Below are 20,549 nucleotides of genomic sequence, written 5' to 3'. Positions count from 1 at the left end.
ATGAAGTGTTTGGAGAGGTTGGTGATGAAATCTGAGAAGCGACTTGGATCTACTCCCATTTGCCTACCGGCACAACAGGTCCATGGCAGATGCCACGTCAACCCTGACTCAACCCTGGAACATCCGGACAGGGAATTTGCATACATCAGGATTCTCTTTATCAACTACAGCTTGGCATTCAATACCATCACCCTCTCAGAACTAATCAATAAGCTTCAAAAACTTGAACTGAAAATTTCCTTGTGCATTTTAGATCTTCGATACCCCCACTTGCAGACACCCAGTCTATTAGGATTGGTGGCAACAATCTCCATGCACATAGTACACTGCTAGGATGTGTGCTTAGCCCCCTGCTCTACATTTATGACAGTGTAGGTAAGCACAGTTTTACTGTTACATTCAAGTTTGCTGATAACTATCATGGGCCAAATCAGAGGTGATGAAGAATCAGCATACAGGAGGGAGATTGAAAATCTGGCTGAGTGGTATCACAACAACCACCTCTCGCTCAATGTCGGCAAGACCAAGGAGCTGATTATTGACTTCAGGAAGAGGAGGTCCATGAGTCAGGAGATCAGAGGTGGAGAGGGTCAGTAACTTTAAACTCCTCAGAGCTATCATTTCAGAGGACCTATCCTGGGCCCAGCATGTAAGTGCAATTACGAAGAAAGCACGGCAGTGTCTCTGCTCCCTTAGAAGTTTGCAAAGATTCGGTATGACATCTAATACTTAAACAAACTTCTATGGGTGTGTGGTGGCGAGTGTATTGACTGGTTGCATCAGGGTCTAGTATGGAAGCACAATGCCCTTGAATGGAAAATCCTGCAGAAAGTTTTGGATGTGGCCCAGTCCATCATGGGTAAAGCCCTCCCACCATCGAGCACATCGACATGGAGCACCGTCACAGGAAAGTGGCATCCATCATCAGGGACCCCCACCACCCAGGTCATGCCCTCTTCTCACTGGTGCCATCAGGGAGATGGTACAGGAGCCTCAGGATTCACTTCCAAGTTCAGGAACAGTTATTGCCCCTCAACCATCAGGCTTGTGAGCCAGTAGGGATAACTTCATTCAACTTCACTTGCCCACCAAGACTGTTGCCACAATCTATGGACTCACTTTCAAGGATTTTCATCTCATGTTGGCAATATTTATTTCTTATTTTTTTCTCTTTTACATTTGTACACTTTGTTGTCTTGCACACTGTGATCATTTGTCAATGCTGTTGGGTTAGTTCTTTCATTGATTCTAATATGGTTCATCAACAATGTTGCAAAAGTCTCTGCTGAATTTGGATTGCTGATAAATGGCAAAAAGACCAAGGTTATGGTGATAAGCAAAACTACAATTCAAGCTCATCTACATTGGAAACGACAAGATCGAACAAGTGTCCTCCTTTATATACTTTGATACAGAACAAAGTGACACAAACAAATGCAGCAAGGAAATAAGGCTAAGGCTGGCAATGGCACGCACAAGCACTGCCAAACTCTGGAACATCTGGAAAGATAAATCTGTGAGCACTGACACCAAGATATGCCTCCTCAAGAGTCTCGTCTGGCCAGTAGCCCTATATGGCTGTGAAACATGGACCCTAAAAGCAGCTGATGAAAAGAAGTTGACAGCATCTGAGATGTGATCCTCTGGGTATCGTACATTGAAAGGAGATCCAACAATTTCATCCTAGAAAAGACTGGCACAAAACCAATACTTCTGGAAACTGTTATCCAGAGGAAACTTTGCTATTTTGGAGACATCTCAAGTACTGATGACATTCTGGAACGCACTGTGCTTGAGGGCAGAGTAGAAGGAAGCCGCTCCCGAGGCAGACAGAGGACAACCTGGATCGACAACATCAAGAAGTGGACCAGCCTCACTGCCAGAGATGCAAGAAGTCTGACTGCCGACAGATCGCAGTGGAAGAAAGTGGTTGCCGAGGCTCTGGCAGAGTATAGCACATGATGATGATGAATATGGTTCTTGGATTTAATGAGTATGCCCACAAGAAAACATAGCTCAGGGTTTTATCTGGTTAAATATGTTTACTTTGATAATAAATGTACTTTGAACTTGAACATTGAAAAGTTTTAAAATAAACACAAGTGACTGTACACTTGTGTACACAGGTGCTAGAAATGCAGAGGAACACAGGCACACAAAATGCCAGAGGAACTCAGCAGGTCAGGCAGCATCTATGGGAATGAATAAGCAGGCAATGTTTATTCATTTCCAACAACGTTGCCCGACCTGTCCGAGTTGCTCAAGTTTTAAAGTTAACATTTTTGCGTGGAAGTGACTGAGCACAGCTTGCAGCCCCGCCTGCTGGCAGCACCTTGCATTACATGGAGAGTGAGTATGCGGTCTCCAGTCACTCACGGACTTGTACGTTTTGGGAGAATCAGGGAGACCAGCTCCACTTCAGCACTGAACACTCCATTGTGCCTACAAATACAGATCATAGAGTTGCATAAGCGTAGAAACACCCCACCATTTTCTTGCTGATCATCAAATACTTTAAATAATCCTATTTATTTGCATTTGGTTTGCAATCTGCTGCCCCTGGCAGTTCAGGGTTCTTTGTGTGCCTGCCTTCACCATCTTCTCAGGCAGTACGTTCCAGATAGCAGCCATACTCTGGCTGAAAATATTCTGACTTGGATCACTCATCTTAAACCGGGTCCCTCTGATTAGACACCTCTGCCAAGGGGAAATGTAGTTTTCTGTCTTTGCTTCTCCTAATTGTGTACACGTGTACTGGGTCTGCTCTTCACGTCCTGTGCAGCCAATTCAATTTCTCTTCATAACCAAAACATTCCATCCCAAGCAGTATCCAGGTGAGTCTTTCTTCAGAGCAATCACATCCATCCAATCATGTGTGGCCAACTTGTACATAATATTTCAAACTTCTGGTCTAATCATTGTTGTGTAATTGAACCAAATACTCACTGAATTCTGTGCCCTGCCAAGCATCCCTTCTGCCTTATTCATCACCCTTTCTACCTGTGCTCCACCTTAAAGGAGAACTGTCACCTGCTGTACCTGTACTCTACCTGGCCCCTTTTCATTTCTCATCAATGCTCCCCAGCGTGTGTGTCCCACCCATATTAGCCCCTCCAAACTCATAAGTATACATTTATCAGGATTGAATTCCATCTGTCATTACCCTATCCAACTTGCCTACTGATCAAATATCTTCCTGAGGCCTATAGGTCAACCCTTCTCAGTCTAAACAACACCACTGATGTCTGTGTTATCTGCAAACTTACTAGCGATACCTCCTTCATTCACATTTAATTTGTTGATGGCTTGGCATTTCAGTCATAACCTGATCAGGTCTTGGGTATACAGTGGAATTCTTCACACTATAGGTTGTCCCCAGATTAGTAATGCCCAACGTGGGCTCTTCCCTATGTATACTCAGAGTCCTGTAATATCTTTAAATTCAGGAAACACAAGTATGTATGTGTGCAATGAACAGGAGAGTAGTTTCTTTCTCTTCCACTTCTAGTACTCTCTCTTTCTTTGAGTCTTGTGCGTTTTTGATTCTATCCATTGCAATAGCAGAGATGTGGTTACCGTGTCAAGTGATTGCCGTGAGGTGCTGTAAAAACTGAACCTGCTTATTACCCTGGGATGACATGTACTTAAAAGTTTGTGCTTCGCCATGCCAGTGGTGTAATAAATTGCAAGTCAGTGGAGCAAGTAACTATCTCGGCCCATCAGTATATTTGATTCTTAATGGTCGTGGATTTCAGTGCCACTTTTTGCTAGTATATGCAATGATCCCACCTGCTTTCCCTCACCATTGGATTCACTGCTCCACTCTGTGTGAATAGGGAAGTTGAAGGAGCTGGTGAGAGGCATCAAGGCTGTGGAGTGTTCAGCTGTGGGTTGTGGGGTATTTATTAAAACTCTTCACAGTGTATCTGAAGGATGGGGCTGGGATTGTTGATGGGATTGCACAAGATGACAGTCGCTGTTTAATTTGCTGAGTAGTGTGTGCTGTGTTTTTGCAGCAGAAGCAGGGTGTAAACAGGAGCAGAGCCTCGAGCTTCAGCTTGACTGTCGAACATGCACTGGAGAGCTTTGATTTCCTCAACACGTCAGACATGGAGGACTCGGAATTCTCGGAAGATGAGACTGAAAAGACTGCAAGGTACGGCCCACTTCTGTGGATTCTACAAACTCACTGGCTGTCAGTGCTTCATCACGCGGGACTTCATCCTGCTGGCTGTTCTACGCCAATCTGACAGCAATTGGCAGCACTGGTATCTACAGGTTTGGGATTCTCACACGAGCAGGAAGTCCCCACTTCACATTATTGCTGGTGTCCTTTTAGTGTCTAGCAGCTGGATGTGAGTGATGCAACTCCCTGATGGTTGTCTCATTAACATCAGAACACAGGATTGAGACACATGTTGGAGTTGCAATCCTTTCAACTTCTAGGGATGCACCCATTCACCCGCTTTTAACTCCAGTTCCTCGTGAAGTCTTCAGCTCTGACCCATGCCTCTTCCCAGCTTCCTCGTCTCTGTCCCATCCCCCACAGCCTTAGGCTTCCCTAGCTCTGAACCCCAGAATTTATCCCTAAACCTCCACAGCCCTTTCCTGGAATTGCTCCTATTTCCTGATGCAGTCACCCATCCTGATGTGTTCCACTTTGGTTTGGTGACAGTTCTATTTGCTTTGGGCTTGTGACATTTGTCTGCCTTGAATATTCTGACAAGAGGACGTAGTCAGAGCTCATGAAGACTTATATTGAGATCCCATTGCCTTAGAAAGGTCCAAAGCAAAAGGACTGCAGTGACTGGAAATACACAGTAGGTCAGACAGCATCTAAGGCAGGGAGCAATGGGTGCCCTTGGCTTTCCGTCAAAACATGAGGCTGAAGTGTTGTCAAATACAGAAGTGCTGGAAGAACTCAGCCAGCCAATGAACATCTGCAGGAAGAGGGACACAAGTACACTTTGTAGATAGGGTCGTAAAGAGAGCTTTAAGGCAAATTGGCCTTCATAAATCAAAGTACTGACTACAGGAGTTGGGAAGATATGCTGAAGTTGTATGAGACATTGGAGAGGCTTAATTTGGAGTGCCTTGTGGAGTTCTACCTAACTACGGGAAAGAAAGCAAAGTTGATAGTTTATAGAGAAAACTTACAAGAATGTTGCTAGGACTTGAGAAGATGAGTTATAGGGAAAGGTTAAATAGGTTAGGACTTTATTCCCAGGAGCGTAGGAAAATGAGGGGAGATTTGATTGAGGTGGACTAACTTAGGAGGAGTATAGATTGGGTAAATGCTAGTAGGCTTTTCCGCTGGATTTGGCTGAGACTAGAACTAGCGGTCATAGATTAAAGGTGAAAGGTGAAATGTTTAAGGAGAACTCTAGGTTGGTGAGAGTATGGAGCAAGCTGCTAGCTAAAGTGGTGGATAGGGGTCCAATTTTAATATTTAAGAGAAACTTGGTTAAGTACATAGAAGGGAAGGGTATGGGTGGCTATGGTCCGGGTGCAAGTCTGTGAAATAGGCAGGTAACAGATTGACAGGGCTAAATGGGCTGAAGGGCCTGTTTCTACACTGCAGTACTCCATGAGGAGAGACTTGCAGATGCTGCAGCAATACACTTTTTAAAACTTTGGTTAGTGCCGTCCTCCAGCATTTTTAGTGTTGCGGTGTAGGAGCCCTTCCTTGTCACTGGTGATCTTAAGGGGGGTCCCTGATCTGATCTCCTTCCATAAATCTCGACTGGCTGAGATTTCTAGCATCTGCAGTTTTGTTTTCAGATCTGAAGAGTAAACTCTTTTAAAATTGTCTAATGTCAGTACCAGCACACAAATGTAAAGGGGAATGAAATGTTACTCTGGATTCGATGTAGTACGAAAAGAACACAATTGTTAGCATAATAAATATAAATACATAGATTGTATGTACATTAAGTGACACTGGATACAGGAGTGTCTGTAAAAAAAGTGACTGACAGGAAATGGTAAATTAGTGGGTGGTTGGAGGTGTAGAGGGGTGGGTTAGTGGGTGGTTGGAGGTGTAGAGGGGCGGGTTAGTGGGTGGTTGGAGGTGTAGAGGGGCGGGTTAGTGGGTGGTTGGAGGTGTAGAGGGGTGGGTTAGTGGGTGGTTGGAGGTGTAGAGGGGTGGGTTAGTGGGTGGTTGGAGGTGTAGAGGGGCGGGTTAGTGGGTGGTTGGAGGTGTAGAGGGGCGGGTTAGTGGGTGGTTGGAGGTGTAGAGGGGCGGGTTAGTGGGTGGTTGGAGGTGTAGAGGGGCGGGTTAGTGGGTGGTTGGAGGTGTAGAGGGGCGGGTTAGTGGGTGGTTGGAGGTGTAGAGGGGCGGGTTAGTGGGTGGTTGGAGGTGTAGAGGGGCGGGTTAGTGGGTGGAGGTGTTGATCAGCCTTACTGCTTGGGGGAAATTACTGCTTTTGAGTCTGGTGGTTCGAACGTGGATACGACGTAACCTCCTCCCTGATGAGAGTGGGGCAAACAGTCCATGAGCAGGCTCTGTGGCATCCTTCATGATATTGCTGGCTTTTTTCCAGCATCTTTCATATGTACGTATGCCCTTGAAATTGAGTAGGCTCTTCAAAGGTGCTGCCTGACCTCTTGTGCATCTTCAGGATCTTCCTGACTGAGATGGTGAATGTACATACACACTGGCCGGAGTCCTGAGAACTGAAGTAACTTTAGGTTTGCTGCTTCTGACAGGCACTGTGGGAGTGTGCGTGGTCTTGCTGCTGGGCCCAGTGAGGCACTAACGGAGGATACTGGAGTTGGTAGCGGCTCGGAGGGGAGTCCAGTTCCAATGACAACAGGGAATGAATACTTGGACCAAGTTCTCACCCTGCACTTGAATAACTGTAGCAGACTTCTGCTGGTAAATAACGTTCAGCTTCTTACCTTATCTGGAGTATGGGTGTTGCTGAGAGCTTGACATGCCTTGCATAACTCTCATTTGGCAGGCCATGCATAGTTCCCTTTGTTTTTTAACTGCTCATTCTGTGAAATACTACTCAACATGTTTATAAAGTAGGGAGGCTGTCATTAAAATCCACTGAAGCACAAGTTTAACCCCACCTTTGGTGTATGTGGAGAGGAACATTACCGATAAGAAAACTCTCCTAAAGTTGTGGAATGATTCACCTGATGGTCTCCAGGCAACTATTAGTTTAATTGAATGGCAGCCACTTGGACAGTAAATAAGTGGAGTAAATTAGTGCCTTCTATTAATGACAAAAGTTAAATTGCACGTTTTCAAAACTGTTTCCAAACTTTGACATGTTTTCCTTCCTCTCCAAAAGTTGATGCAGGATGATGCAGAAATGCTGCTTGAGGTTAGCACCACCGGAGACACTTGGCAGCAGCTTGTCGATGGCTTTCACTCAGCAATATATTCATGAGCAAGCCACTGTGCAACAGTAAAATCCTTTATTGTTCAATACCATACTGAAGTTGCCCAGCACCTCTTATGACTAGCACTGAGCCATTTTCACATTAATGCCTGTAGCTGGAAAATTAAAGCAAACCAAGTGTTATAAAAATAATACGAATGCTTTAGTTGAGTGTTCTGCAATATTCCGAATGGCCTGCAGAGGGCGCTAGTACACAGGTAATTGCGCACGTTTACTTTAATTCCCTTTGCAACACCCACAAAGTCCTGGAGGAACTCAGCAGGTCAGGCAGCATCTATAGAAATGAATAAACAGTTGGTGTTTTGAGCCAGGGCCATTCATCAGGACTAGAAAGAAAGGGGGAAGATTCCAGAATAAAAAGGTGGGGGAAAGGAGAAGGTGGAAAAGCTGGAAGGTGATAGTGAAGCCAGATGGGTGGGAAAGGTAAAGGGCTGGAGAAGAAAGAAACTGATAGGAGGAGAGAGAGAACCATGGGAGAAAAGGAATGAGGGGCACCAGGGGAGGAGAAGAGGTAAGAGGCCAGAGTGGGGAATGGAAGAGGGAAGGGGGTGGAGAAAGAAAAACAATTTTTAAAATTACCAGAAGAAGAAGTTGATGGTTGTGCTATCAGGTCGGCAGCTCCCCAGACAGAATATGAGGTGTTGCTGCTCCGTCTGAGAGTGGCTGAAGAGAAGGCTGTGGACTGGCATGGCGGAACGGAAGTGGGGACTGGAATTGAAATGGTTGGCAGCACAACAGTTTACATCAGGGTTGACCAGTGTAGAGGGGTTGCAGCAAGAGCACCAGCTACAATAGACCCCGGCAGATTCGCCAGGTTGCTTCACCTGGAGCCCTGAGTGCAGGTGGGGGAGGAGGTGAATAAGCAGGTGCAGCATTTTGATGGGAGGGCCACTTTGATGCTTGGAATCTGAAAACCACATAATAAGACCATAATGTAAGAACAGAATTAGGCCATTCAGCCCATCGAGTTTGCTCTGTCATTGAATCATGGCTGATGTATTTTCCCCCCTCAACCCCATTTGCCTTCCTATAACTTTTGGTGCCCTTAATCAAGAACTTATCAATCTCTGCTTTAAATATACCCAATGAATTGGCCTTGACAGTGGCAGTGAATTCCACAGATTCAACACTCTCTATTTAAAGAAATTCTTCCTTATCTCTGTTCTAAATATCCTTCTATTCTGAGGCTGTGCCCTCTTGTCCTAGACACTCCCACAATTGAAAACATGCTCTCCACATCCATTCTATCTAGGCTTTTCAATATTCATCACATTTCAGTGAGATTCTTCTAAGCTCTGAGTACAGGCCCAGAGCCATCAAACCCTCCTCTTACATTAACCCTTTCATCCCGGGGTAATTCTTGTAAACCTTCTCTGAACCCTCTCCAATGCCAGCACATCCTTTCTTGGGTATGGATCTCAAAATTGCGCACAACACTCTAAATGTGGTCTGACCAATGCTTTATAAAGCATCAACATTACATCCTTGCATTTATATTCTAGTCCCCTTGAATATTAATAAAAAGGGACAAATCCCTCATTGCAACAGTGTCCTGACGTTTCATTGTCCTTATTTTCCCTGTTAGATATGTGCCAGGGTAGACTGAACTCATGTGCAGCAGAGTTCCTCCAGCATTTTGTGTGTTACTTCAGCAACTCTATTCACTACAATGGAGAATGATAGCGGAAAAAGGAAAAAGAAGTTTAGAACTCTACAATTAAGTAATGCATTTAATTAAATGCACATAATATGACGATATTACTATAAACTTTTAAATAAAGTCTCATAAATTTTAAGATGCAAAATCTTTCCCAAAGTCAGAGACATGTTCTGCGTTTGACAGTACAGCATGTGGATTAGTTCTCAATGGGTACAGTCGTGCTGTTCACTCTGGAGAAGGGCTTGTCTTGTACAGAGCTTTGCTGATGGGAAGCTGACTTTGGAAAATTGCTCCTGCTAAGCCTAATGTTGATGGAGGGTGTCTTACAGCTTGCTCTGGTCTGATGGGGATCAGATTCCAGCTTGCTCTGGTCTGATGTGGGTGCGGCAGATGGGGGGTGGGGGGCAGATTCCAGCTTGCTCTGGTCTGATGTGGGTGCGGCAGATGGGGGGGTGGGGGGCAGATTCCAGCTTGCTCTGGTCTGATGTGGGTGCGGCAGATGGGGGGGTGGGGGGCAGATTCCAGCTTGCTCTGGTCTGATGTGGGTGCGGCAGATGGGGGGTGGGGGGCAGATTCCAGCTTGCTCTGGTCTGATGTGGGTGCGGCAGATGGGGGGTGGGGGGGCAGATTTCAGCTTGCTCCTGGTGCGCTCTTGTTTTACCTTGTACATCAACACTAATATTTCTCATTGTAGCATCTGGGTATCTACGGACCTCTGCGATGTCGGGAGATGTATGCACTGGACAAGCTTTTGAGAGAAGCCCAAGTTCTAGAAGTGATCTCGAGGCTGAGCGAGGACAAATCTGGATACATAAGCACTGCTGAGGAGGGTGAGGGAGATATCTCAGAGAACCGTTTAACCGTGATGCACCGGCTCTTCCTTCCCCACCTCACAGTCATTGCTTTGATCCTCAGATGGATCAGGCAGGCTTCCCATTGTTCTTTACCACGTGAGCTGTGTTTGACCAGTGGTTCTGCAGGAAGTGCACGCCTTGGCATTTCACTGCAAACTGTCCTCTACCCTGAGAAACAGATGCCTTTTGGTTTTGTTGCTGCTTTATGAATAAATAAAACTGTTGCGCGGTTGCAAGTTGTTTGTGGCATTTTTCCTCATCATGTAATTGCTTTCCCTCAGTTATGCCACTGATGAAAGATAAAACTGTGTTCTCGTTCTGGACGCACTGTACTGAGAGCCCAAACCTCTATAGTGCCACGGTGGAACGGGTCCTCCAGAAGCTGAACTCCAGTTTTGGCAGCAGAGTGAACGAACAGTACTCTGGCCCAGCAGAAACAGGTGAGTGGCCACAGTCAACTCGACAGCAAGACATAAATCTTGTCAAAATAGAATTCTTTAAAAAGGTATGATGTAATATTTTCATCCCCAAGGTTGGTGTCTATGGAATAGATGTTAGATAACAGCAATCAGGCTACAAAACAACAGATCATAAACACAAGAGGTTCTGCAGATGCTGGAAATCCAGAGTAGCACACATAAAATGCTGGAAGAACACAGCAGGCCAGGCAATGTTTATGGAGACAAGTAAACAGTTGATGTTCATCAGGTCCTGATGAAGGGTCTTGGTCCAAAACATTGACTATTTATTCCCCTCCATAAATGCTGCCCGATCTGCTGAGTTCCTCCCGCGTTTTGTGTGTGTTGTAAAACAACAGACATTGGGATTAAGGACAATAACTGGGCTTTATGTAAAATTACTGTACAACACTACTTGGGAAGATCAAGTGAAGTTCAATGGACAATAATGGTTCCACTAAGATTGGTTGAGAAGCAGTTTTCAATTTAGCTTTGGAATCGGAAGTTCAGTCCCTAAATTTGGAGGTGACACAAAGTAAGTCCTTCCTCTTCTTTCTTTCCTCCAACCGAAACCCCTGTAATCTCTGCCCTCTATTCGATGTGAAAGGTTAACCGCTGCCTGATCTTCTGAGCATTTCTACATTCATTCATTTTCTTTGCCAAAGTAGGGGCTGTAGTCATCGGAAAGGAAGAACCTGATAAATGAGGCTCGTAGATGGGATGTTTAATGAAAAGTACTTTTGAGGTGGAGCATTATGTTAGAAGAACACAGAGCCTCAATATGTTTTAGGTATTTATCAAAATATAAAAGAGCAAAGAACTCTAAGGGATAAACATAATTATTTATTAAAAACAATAACACATTAATGTAGCATTTTTAAAACAAAGCAGTCTAAGTACTTTATTGTCACCAAACAATTGATACTAGAGCGTACAATCTTCACAGCGATATTTGATTCTGCGCTTCATGCTCCCTGACGTACAAATCAAAGTAAATATAATAAAAAAATTAAATTATAAATCATAATTAGAAAATAGAAAAGGGAAAGTGAGGTAGTGCAAGTCAGGTCCGGATATTTGGAAGGTACGGCCCAGATCCGGGTCAGGATCTGTTCAGCAGTCTTAACAGTTGGAAACAAGCTGTTCCCAAATCTGGCCGTACGAATCTTCAAGCTCCTGAACCTTCTGTGTTTATTAACAAAAAGATAAAATTTAAAAATCAGAGGTTATATGCTTTCAGCAAACTTGATCTTCCCAGGGAGGACTGTGTATGTTTGTACATTTTATATCAAGCTGCTCTCCCCCCCCCCCCCCCCCCCCCCCCCCAATCACAAGGTCATTGAGGAAAAGGGAATTGTATTGCACAGAAGGGAAGACCTGATACGGAGCTTTCGGGTGATGAAGTGGTTGCTTTGGGTTGATGCAGAAGTCACTGTGTGAGGAGGATCTGCCCTGTACAATCTGCCTGAGGCATCACAGATCTAGATACTTCAAGTTCTGATGCGTTTCTGTCTGCCATATTTCTGCAGTTCATAGTTTGGACAAGTTATTGCTGTCTGAAAACTGGTTTTCTATGAAATTGTATGTAAAGTGTTTATTATTATGATGTAGAATTAGATTAGCACTTTAGTTTGAATTCTGCTAAATGTGGATGATGCTATAGTTATTTATTCTACAGGCAGGATTTATTAATACCTTTGGTATTATTTTGATTTACCCTTGCAGTTTTTATCAAATTAGTGGAAAGGATTTTGGACAGAACGTTACCGAAACGTGCCCGAAGTGGAAATGTAGAGCTGCTGACGATCTTCCAGTACTTCGGCCACATTGAGGAACAGAACCTTCCCTCCTTGCCGTCCTACATCATGGAGCTGGCAGAGGAAGGTACATTGTTGCTTCTTAATGTCACAATATGGCACTGAGTGGATCTTGTCCTGCAGCCTTCATTCTTCAGCTCCAGATCTATTCCACAAATCCATCCTCTTGGAGCCGGTCAGAATGGAAGCTTGGCCCTCCAAGTTCCTGCTGACTATCAATTGACCTTTTACAATCCCCCCTATGTCTAAAAAACCATCATATCACAATTTCCACAATGTTTCATCTGCATGCATCAAGAAACACAAGTTGATCAAAAATTATTTTTTTGTCTCATACATATTTCCTGAGCATTTTTCCCCATCTTGTAAATGTTTGGAATTAGTGAATTTTCCAAAGGCGGGTTTCTGTTATCCAAGCAACTATAACAGGAAGACCCCTGCGGTCCTATGTTAATCCCACTTTTTGTTAATCCCCCATGGCTGTCAATTTATAAAGTCACGGGGTAGTAGAGCACAGGAACAGAAACTTGTCCAAGCTAACAAAGATGCCCATCTAAACTAGTCACATTTGCAAGCGTTTGATCCACATCCCTCAAATCTTTCTTGGCCAGTTGTCTTTTAAATACTGTTACAGTACCGGCCTCATTGCTTCCCAGATTCTACGTGCTGGTGGCAATTTGCAGTTGCCAGTTAGCCTGCGTTCCTCCTTTTTGATGTGAGCGACCTTCTTGGGTCCCCCCTCTCGAGTGGTACAGCTATCAGTGCGGAAGGACACATTGCATTGCTATTTAGCAGAGACAGGCAATATTATATGATCAGTGTCTGTGGAGAGGCCTGGTTTAATTAACTAGAATTGAAGCAGTAGGAACAGCTGCCTTCACTTACTGACAAATAAATTACCTTTATTATCTGAAGCAAAATCATGATTTTTAAAAGCAAAAAACACAAGGTTGAGTTTAGCTGTCAAGTAAGTTGTCTTGCATCTCTTGGTCCTCTCATGAGCCTGCAGTGTTGCCTCTGATCTGTGCAACTGCATCTGAGCAAAAGGGAAGAGGGGTGCTTGCTGCTGGGATGTGCCTAAGGTATTTTATCTATATGTGGTTTGAACAGAATGGGAACTGCTCCACAATTCAATGTGATCGTGGCCAACGTGGCCACAACTCTTTACTTGTACCGACTCCACATGGTTCTCAATTCCTACCTCTTTCTCAAGTTCCTCATGCAATCTAGCCTCAGCCTGCGAGGGACAGAAAGTTCAAGCATTTCAACATCCTCTGCAAGAAGAAGGTGCCGTGCACCTCAGCTTTAAATGACTGCCCCCCGTACTTCGTAACCATGTTCCCTGTTGAAGACACTCTTGTCAGCTAAAACGTCATTTTATCTATCCTGCCCCTTCGTGTGCTTCAAATAGATCACACCTTGTTCTGCTAGATTCCAAAGAAAGTAGATGCAACTTCTTCACCTGCCTGGTATAGGACAGCTCTGTCACTCTGTGTATCAGCCTGCTGAATCTTTTCCGGGTAGCTGCCAATGGGCTTTGGAGGTCTTACCTCTTCTGAGAGAGTGGAAATGTTGGCGAGTCTTAGATTTCTGTGTGTGGTCTCACTCCCAGCCGCACTTTTTCCGTATCTTGCAGTATTCCTGGTGCAGAACCTGCAGTCCTCTGATAAGAATGTGGTGCTGAGGTCTCTGAAGCACCTCTCAGGTAGCCAGCTCCAGAAGGATGGACTGAAGGCGGTGGGCCTGCTGCTGCTGGAGGACAACACCAAGATCGGCAACGCTGCCGCTTCCCTGCTGAGAAACCTGGCAGAAGATCCCAAGTTCCGTGAGAAGGTCAGGAGACTTCCACTGTGCCCGCAGCTTCTGGGGTTGGTGGTGAGGGAGGGTGATCGGTGCCCAGAACACAGGGACTCATTGTAAATTTTGGGGGGAGGGGGTGTTAGGATTGATATACCATGCAAACACTTCTCCTTCAGAGTTTAGAAACTTGGCTGAGATAGAATACCAAGCAGCTGAGCATGCCACTGCTGTTGTGTATCGTACCTGAGCAAGTGAAAGATGGCCCAGTACTGTGTAAAATGCCTGGGCAGGCATTCTACTGAAAAAGCTCAAGAGGCTGTTGACAGGGTCACATCAAAGCAGGATAGAGTGTTTTCGCTTGAACATGTTACACTTCATCGATGTTTTGATCCAGATGCTTCACATTGTGAAAGAAGTTGAAAGAAAGAGGAAATCGTTTTAGAATCTAGAATGTCACTGTTCATGATGGCAAACTCTGTTTTACACAGATGATAGGGAAGCGGGTGAGAGTGGAATAATTGGACTATCAAGTCGAAAATCAATAGGGTTTTTAGTGGGTTAGCATATAAAAAGACTGGGTTGTACCTAGCAGTGCGTAGGCTGAAAGGTTTGTATGACCTATCACAGTTTTTCAAGTTGTATTAGTGTAGTTTCCTGCAGTTTGGATCCACTTTCAGAGTCTAATCAGATGTTTGAATGGATGAGATTCTCTGCTCGTTGAATTGATAAGGTTACTCCAAATCGTAGATTTCCCGGTGGGGTACTTGTGCAAGGTATGGTGCTGGCTCTTTCATTAACACATAACACCAGACTAATGCTCCTCCGGTGTCTTTCACTAATCACTGCCGATAATGTGGCCTTTCATGGGCCAAGAGGCTGGACGGTGGACTCGGCAGGCGAAGGTCGGAAGCGCGCAATGAATTGTTTTTTTGTGACCAACTAACTAAAGCGCATGTTTGTACTCAGGCCTTGGTTTGTTACTTGGAGCTGCTCGAGGACGAGGATGGACAGCTGAGGAAAGCAGGCTGTACTGCACTTGCACATCTCAAGGTAAACCCACCGTTCGGGAATAACTATAGAGGAAAAAGAGCTTTCAAACCCAGAGTACCAATGCCTCAGCTTACTGTGGAAATAGTTGTAAAAGAAACAGTCAAAGTTCAAAGTGTACTTATTATCAAAGTACCTTGAGATTCATTTTTTTGGGCAGGGGGGAGACAGTAGAATTTTCCCAAAAAAACTAGACATAGACGAACAAAGACTGGCAAATATCCAAAGTGCAAGAGAAGACAAATTGTGCAAAGACTACTGAGAACACGAGTTATAAAGAGTCCTTGAAAGTGAGTCTGCAGGTCAGAGAATCAGTTCAGTGAGCTGGTGCATGATATTATCTGCGGCAGTTCTGGAGCCTGATGTTCCTCCTGCTCTCACCCAAACCCCTCTCCATTGTGTTTGAAAGCCGTTGTGTTGCAGAAATATCAGATGTTTCACTGAATAACTTCTAATAACAACAGAGTTTTTCGCATACTTGACCTAGTTATTCTAATTGTAGAATTGACATGATTTCTTTTTAGTTGTTTTATATTCAAATGTGATTTGTGGGACTGTTCCTTACTTGACTAAGTTTAATCTTGTTATCTTTATGGATTCTGAGATTTTCATACAACAGTGAACATGTTTTGAACTCATTAAACAAACTACCTGTTATCCTAATGTGCACAAATTGAGGCTTGATGTATGCTACACACACAAAATGCTAGAGGAACTCAGCAGGCCAGGCAGCATCTATGGAACACCAATAAATCCCCAGGTCCTGCAGACCAGCACTCCAAGGTTTTGAAAGGTGCTCACTTTGGAGCAAGTGAATGTGCTAATAGTTACTTTATAAAGTTATAGAATTCTAGAGTAGTTCCCACAGATTGGAAGGCAATGAATGAACACCACTTTACTTTGAAAGCAGGAGAATGAAAATCAGGACTCTCAATTGAGTCCGCCTGTTTGGTTAATGTGCAGGGGCAAACCAGTTGATGTGATTTTGGTCTCATCATCATCATCATGTGGGTGATCATGGTCTTTAATCTGTTCCCTGTGGGGAAGACACCCTTCACACTGTTGTTCGTATTCTTTCCTCTATCCATGACCACGAATGTTCTTGGCAATTTTCCTACAGAAGTGGTTTGGCATTGCCTTCTTCTGGGCAGCATCTTCACAACACGTGACCCCATCCATTATCAATGGTCGCATAATCAGGACTTATGATATGCACCAGCAGCTCATACGACCATCCACCACCTGCTCCCATGGCTTCACGTGCCCCTGATCGGGGGCTGAGCAGGTGCTGCACTTTGCCCAAGGGTGACCTGCAGGCTAGCGGAGGGAAGGAGCGCCTTTCGCCTCCTTTGGTAGGGATGTCGCTCCATCCCACCACCCTAGATTTAGGACTAAGGAAGAATAAGCTTGTGAAGTTCATTATATTGGTTCCTGGGATTGGGGAATTTATTTTTTCCTGTTTGGGTAGCTACAATTTGGAGTCATAATCTCAAAATAAAGGATCCAACATTCAAGACTGAGATGAGAAGCAATTGCTTCACTCAGGCTTTAGTGAAATCTTTAAATTCTCCACCAAAGGTAGTTGTGGAATTACAGACGCTAAGTATAATCAAGATTGAGAGGGAGTGAGTTGTTTATATATACTAAAGGAATCTAGGAGTGGTCAGTGCAAAACAAAATACCACTGAAGTTAAAGATTAGCCGTACTGCTCTTGAACAGTTCAGCAGGTGCCCTACTCCCCAAATATCTTACATTCTTGTTCTGATAGTTACTTCAGCCATTTGAATTTTATTGGTTGGGCTTTAGAGAGGGTGTCACAATTGTACAGCATAATACTGGCAAACAGGTTCCAAATTTCATAAAACTCTATTGATTTTCTTTCTCCTTCCCCGTTAGATTTTCAATTTCTAACATTCCTAAAGCACTTCACAACCTTGGTTTTCAATTTTGATTTTTTTTTTGAGAACATACCTAAAACTTTGAGACTTGTTACCCTAGCCTCACTTTAAGAACATTTGCAGCTTTTTGTTGCTTGTGCTCAGATGAAGGTGTTGGGAGAGCGAACAGTTCCACTATCATGCAATTAGACTGAAGTTTTCTTCAGTAATCCCTTTGTGTGGTTGGGCAGTGTGGTTCCATGTGCCCTCTAGTGGCCAATCACCCTGAAAGCAGCCTTTTCCCTTGCCCTTCCTCAAACCCAATCAGAAATAATAAATCACCCTTGAAAACAGTTTAACCACAAGATTACAGGAAATTAACTATTTTTCTGTTTCTGTTTCTCAGGCCAAAGAGAGTATAGATCAGTTAGTCTACCTTTGTCAGACTGATAAAGAAGTCCGTGATGTTGCAAAACAGACTTTATTTTCCTTTGGTAAGTCATTAAAGTTATGCTGCAAAATGCAGTTTAATTGCTGGCGTAGTATTTTGATTTTACCTGTTTTAAGGATAATATTATTTAATGGTGCTGTATTTTTGAGAATCTCTGATTTACTGGTTACACCATGTGAACTTGCGCAGAAGTTATCTTTTTGAATGTTATGTATAAATTCAGACTTCAATCTACTGTATGTTATTTATTTGATTTACTAGTATAGCAGCTCGAGATCTGGACTTTTGATTCAGAGATACAAGTTCAATTCCAGCAGGATTGCTGGAATGTTATGGTGAGGTTGTATAAGACATTGGTGAGGCCAAATTTGGAGTATTGTGTGCAGTTTTGGTCACCGAATTACAGGAAGGATATTAATAAGGTTGAAAGAGTGCAGAGAAGGTTTACAAGGATGTTGCTGGGACTTGAGAAACTGAGTTACAGAGAAAGGTTGAATAGGTTAGGACTGTATTCCCTGGAGCATAGAAGAATGAGGGGAGATTTGATAGAAGTGTATAAAATTATGATGGGTATAGATAGAGTGGATGCAAGCAGGCTTTTTCCACTGAGGCTAGGGGAGAAAAAAAACCAGAGGACATGGGTTAAGGGTGAAGGGGGAAAAGTTTAAAGGGAACATTGTGGGGGGGGGGGGCTTCTTCACACAGAGAGTGGTGGGAGTGTGGAATGAGATGCCAGATGAAGTGGTAAATGCGGGCTCACTTTTAACATTTAAGAAAAACTTGGACAGATACATGGATGAGAGGTGTATGGAGGGATATGGTCCAGGTGCAGGTCAGTGGGACGAGGCAGAAAAATGGTTCGGCACAGCCAAAAGGCCTGCTTCTGTGCAGTAAAGTCCTATGGAACTCAAAATTAGGAAAAATGGCTTTTCTTGGTAATATGGGTCTTAAGACCACTGGATTGTTGTTTCAAACCTCATCTGGCCCATAATATCATTTAAAAGGAAATCTGATACTGTTGTTTACTCTGAGCTCAATGTGGCTCCAGATCTATCTATGCAGTTGAATGTTAAATTGCCTGCCCTGTTCAGAAGTGGTTAGACATAGACAAAAACACTAGAAAAGTAAGTACTTCTGAAAGTTAGTCATTTTTGGGATTTGTACCTTGTGGTGGAAATAATGCCAGATCCATTGGTGATTACTTGATATTTTTGTTTGCATTGTATTTCCAGAATAGGCTCCAAAACAACAGCTTCCTTCCCAGAATCTAACTTTCCTTGAATTCTCCTCTCACAGCCCTTCCAACATTCGTCTTTGGATATTTTTTTCTGGACCCCTTGCCCAGAGTGAATAGAGTAGAAGTGGGAGAAGGCACTGAGTTCATCCTGTTCATCCCCATTCGTGTCCTCTACTCCCACCTCAAATATGGTTTCAAATCATTCATACCCTTAGCTTTCCCTATTCTGTAACCTCCTTGAGCCCTACCACTCTCTAAATGTTCCTTGTTCCTCCAGTTCTAACTAATTGTTAATTCCCAGTCTTAACTGTTCCTTTGGCAACTGGCTGGGCACTAAACTTCAGACTGTAGAGTGCAGTATTTTGCTGACTTTGATTGTTCCTAAGAAATTTAGTGTTTGCCTATGATCTCGCATGCAAAACTGGAAGTTTCAGTTTTGATCCAAAAATCTAATTAAATTCATGATTATTTATGTATCATTAAAGACTGCTCTCTCACCACCGATTTCTTACTTGGAGATTAAATTTCTCTCCAAGCAGTCAAATGATGTGTGTTAGTCATAGGGATTTTAACAGACCGAGTAAATTATATTAAAATTTAAAAAATTTTCTTCCTCCTCCAGTTCAATCACAAATATGAAAGATTTTACTTGTAAAACCAGTCTGCGTAGCAATTTCTGTGATTAATTTAAATGAGCTTTACACCAATATAAGCACTTACTATGAACATTTCTGATTGCCTGACAGGTGAAGAAGGTAAAATTGCCTTTCGGCAGATGGAAGAATCATTGGACGGTATGCAGAGGCTCTTGGGATCAGTCAGCATGGCTAGCACAGCCTTCTAAAATAAAAAGGACCTGTCTTAAGTATAATCGAGAAATGGTCCACTTCCCGCTGAAGGGAGTTCCTAAAGCAAGCGGCTTTTATTGTCAAAGTGTCAAGTAAAAGTTGAGCTGCTCCTGAGTTGAGCACAGCAACACTCATTTACTGTTTGTAAGTCCAGGAGTGAGGCTTGAAGGGAAGTGAATGGTGCCATACCAGACTGTTGCTTGCAATAATATCACTTTCTGGGAGTAGTTGCGTCACAATGCCAGTATTTCACATGAATGCACATGTATTGACTAAAAAGCCAAAAGCCTATCCGAAGAGGAGGCCTCCCTGTAAAAGAATCTACAGCTAAATTAGGACAATTTGTGAAAATGCACTTTGAATGTGAATGATTGAAGGTGTGAATGAACCACATGGGACAGGTGGACCTTGATGGAGGGACAGTCCTGGTCGACAGATGTCTGTCTCCAAAAGCCACGGCTAAAATATTTACAGTTCTGCATGTCTCACTGCTCTGAGGCAGGAAAGAAACGTGCTGTGCCACGTCCAAGTGCCTAGTGTTACGGTGAGGAGCAAACAAGTGTTATGTGTACAATAGTTCTTTTTTAATTTAATGTTGACTTAATTTGCAGTAAGGGAGAAACTGCAGCAGCTTCAAATTTGTTAATTTGTTATACTATTTTCCAAATGGTGCAGTAAAGTTTCAAAAGATATACTTTGATTTTCTATATAAATGTATTATGTAAGTAAGAGTGAATTGTGGATCATAAATAAAGCTTCATTACATGCAATGTATCATATCAATAATTACACTACTTTGCTATTTTTGTTTTACAATTATCAATATTCAATTCTGCATTTATCGTGAGAATTTAATAGTGTTTGGCATATGTTATTGTACTTAGACATACTAGCTACAAGTTGATTGATGAACTCCTGTGGTGCTGGGTTGAGGGAAGTATGTTAGCTGTGCACAGGAAAAACCTCTGGGAGTTTAACAAAGCCGTTAAATCTGACATAATCCTGAAATCAGATTGTGCATGGCACCATTGACAAGATGTCAAGCTTTTCTGTGTCCAGTATGCATATAGTCATTTAGCACCAAAAC

General features: G+C 43.4%; 1 protein-coding gene across 4 annotated transcripts in view; it reads left to right on the top strand.

Moving 5' to 3' along the window:
- ripor1 (RHO family interacting cell polarization regulator 1) overlaps positions 1–20,241 on the top strand; it is a 282,610-nt gene extending 262,369 nt beyond the window's left edge. For all 4 annotated transcript variants that reach the window (XM_059992774.1, XM_059992773.1, XM_059992776.1 and 1 more), the window contains exons 14-22: positions 4,017–4,156; positions 6,709–6,877; positions 9,767–9,902; positions 10,208–10,366; positions 12,110–12,268; positions 13,838–14,034; positions 14,968–15,051; positions 17,333–17,420; positions 19,361–20,241. In XM_059992774.1, coding sequence (XP_059848757.1) covers positions 4,017–4,156; positions 6,709–6,877; positions 9,767–9,902; positions 10,208–10,366; positions 12,110–12,268; positions 13,838–14,034; positions 14,968–15,051; positions 17,333–17,420; positions 19,361–19,458 — 1,230 coding nt within the window. In that variant the 3' untranslated portion in view covers positions 19,459–20,241. The remainder of the gene's footprint in view (positions 1–4,016; positions 4,157–6,708; positions 6,878–9,766; positions 9,903–10,207; positions 10,367–12,109; positions 12,269–13,837; positions 14,035–14,967; positions 15,052–17,332; positions 17,421–19,360) is intronic.
- The last annotated feature ends 308 nt before the right edge of the window (positions 20,242–20,549 follow it).

The sequence above is a fragment of the Hypanus sabinus genome, chromosome 17, assembly GCF_030144855.1.
Source record: "Hypanus sabinus isolate sHypSab1 chromosome 17, sHypSab1.hap1, whole genome shotgun sequence".
Lineage (NCBI taxonomy): Eukaryota > Metazoa > Chordata > Chondrichthyes > Myliobatiformes > Dasyatidae > Hypanus > Hypanus sabinus.
Note: the sequence above shows the minus strand (reverse complement) of the source record. Positions and strands in the feature narration are given on the sequence as shown.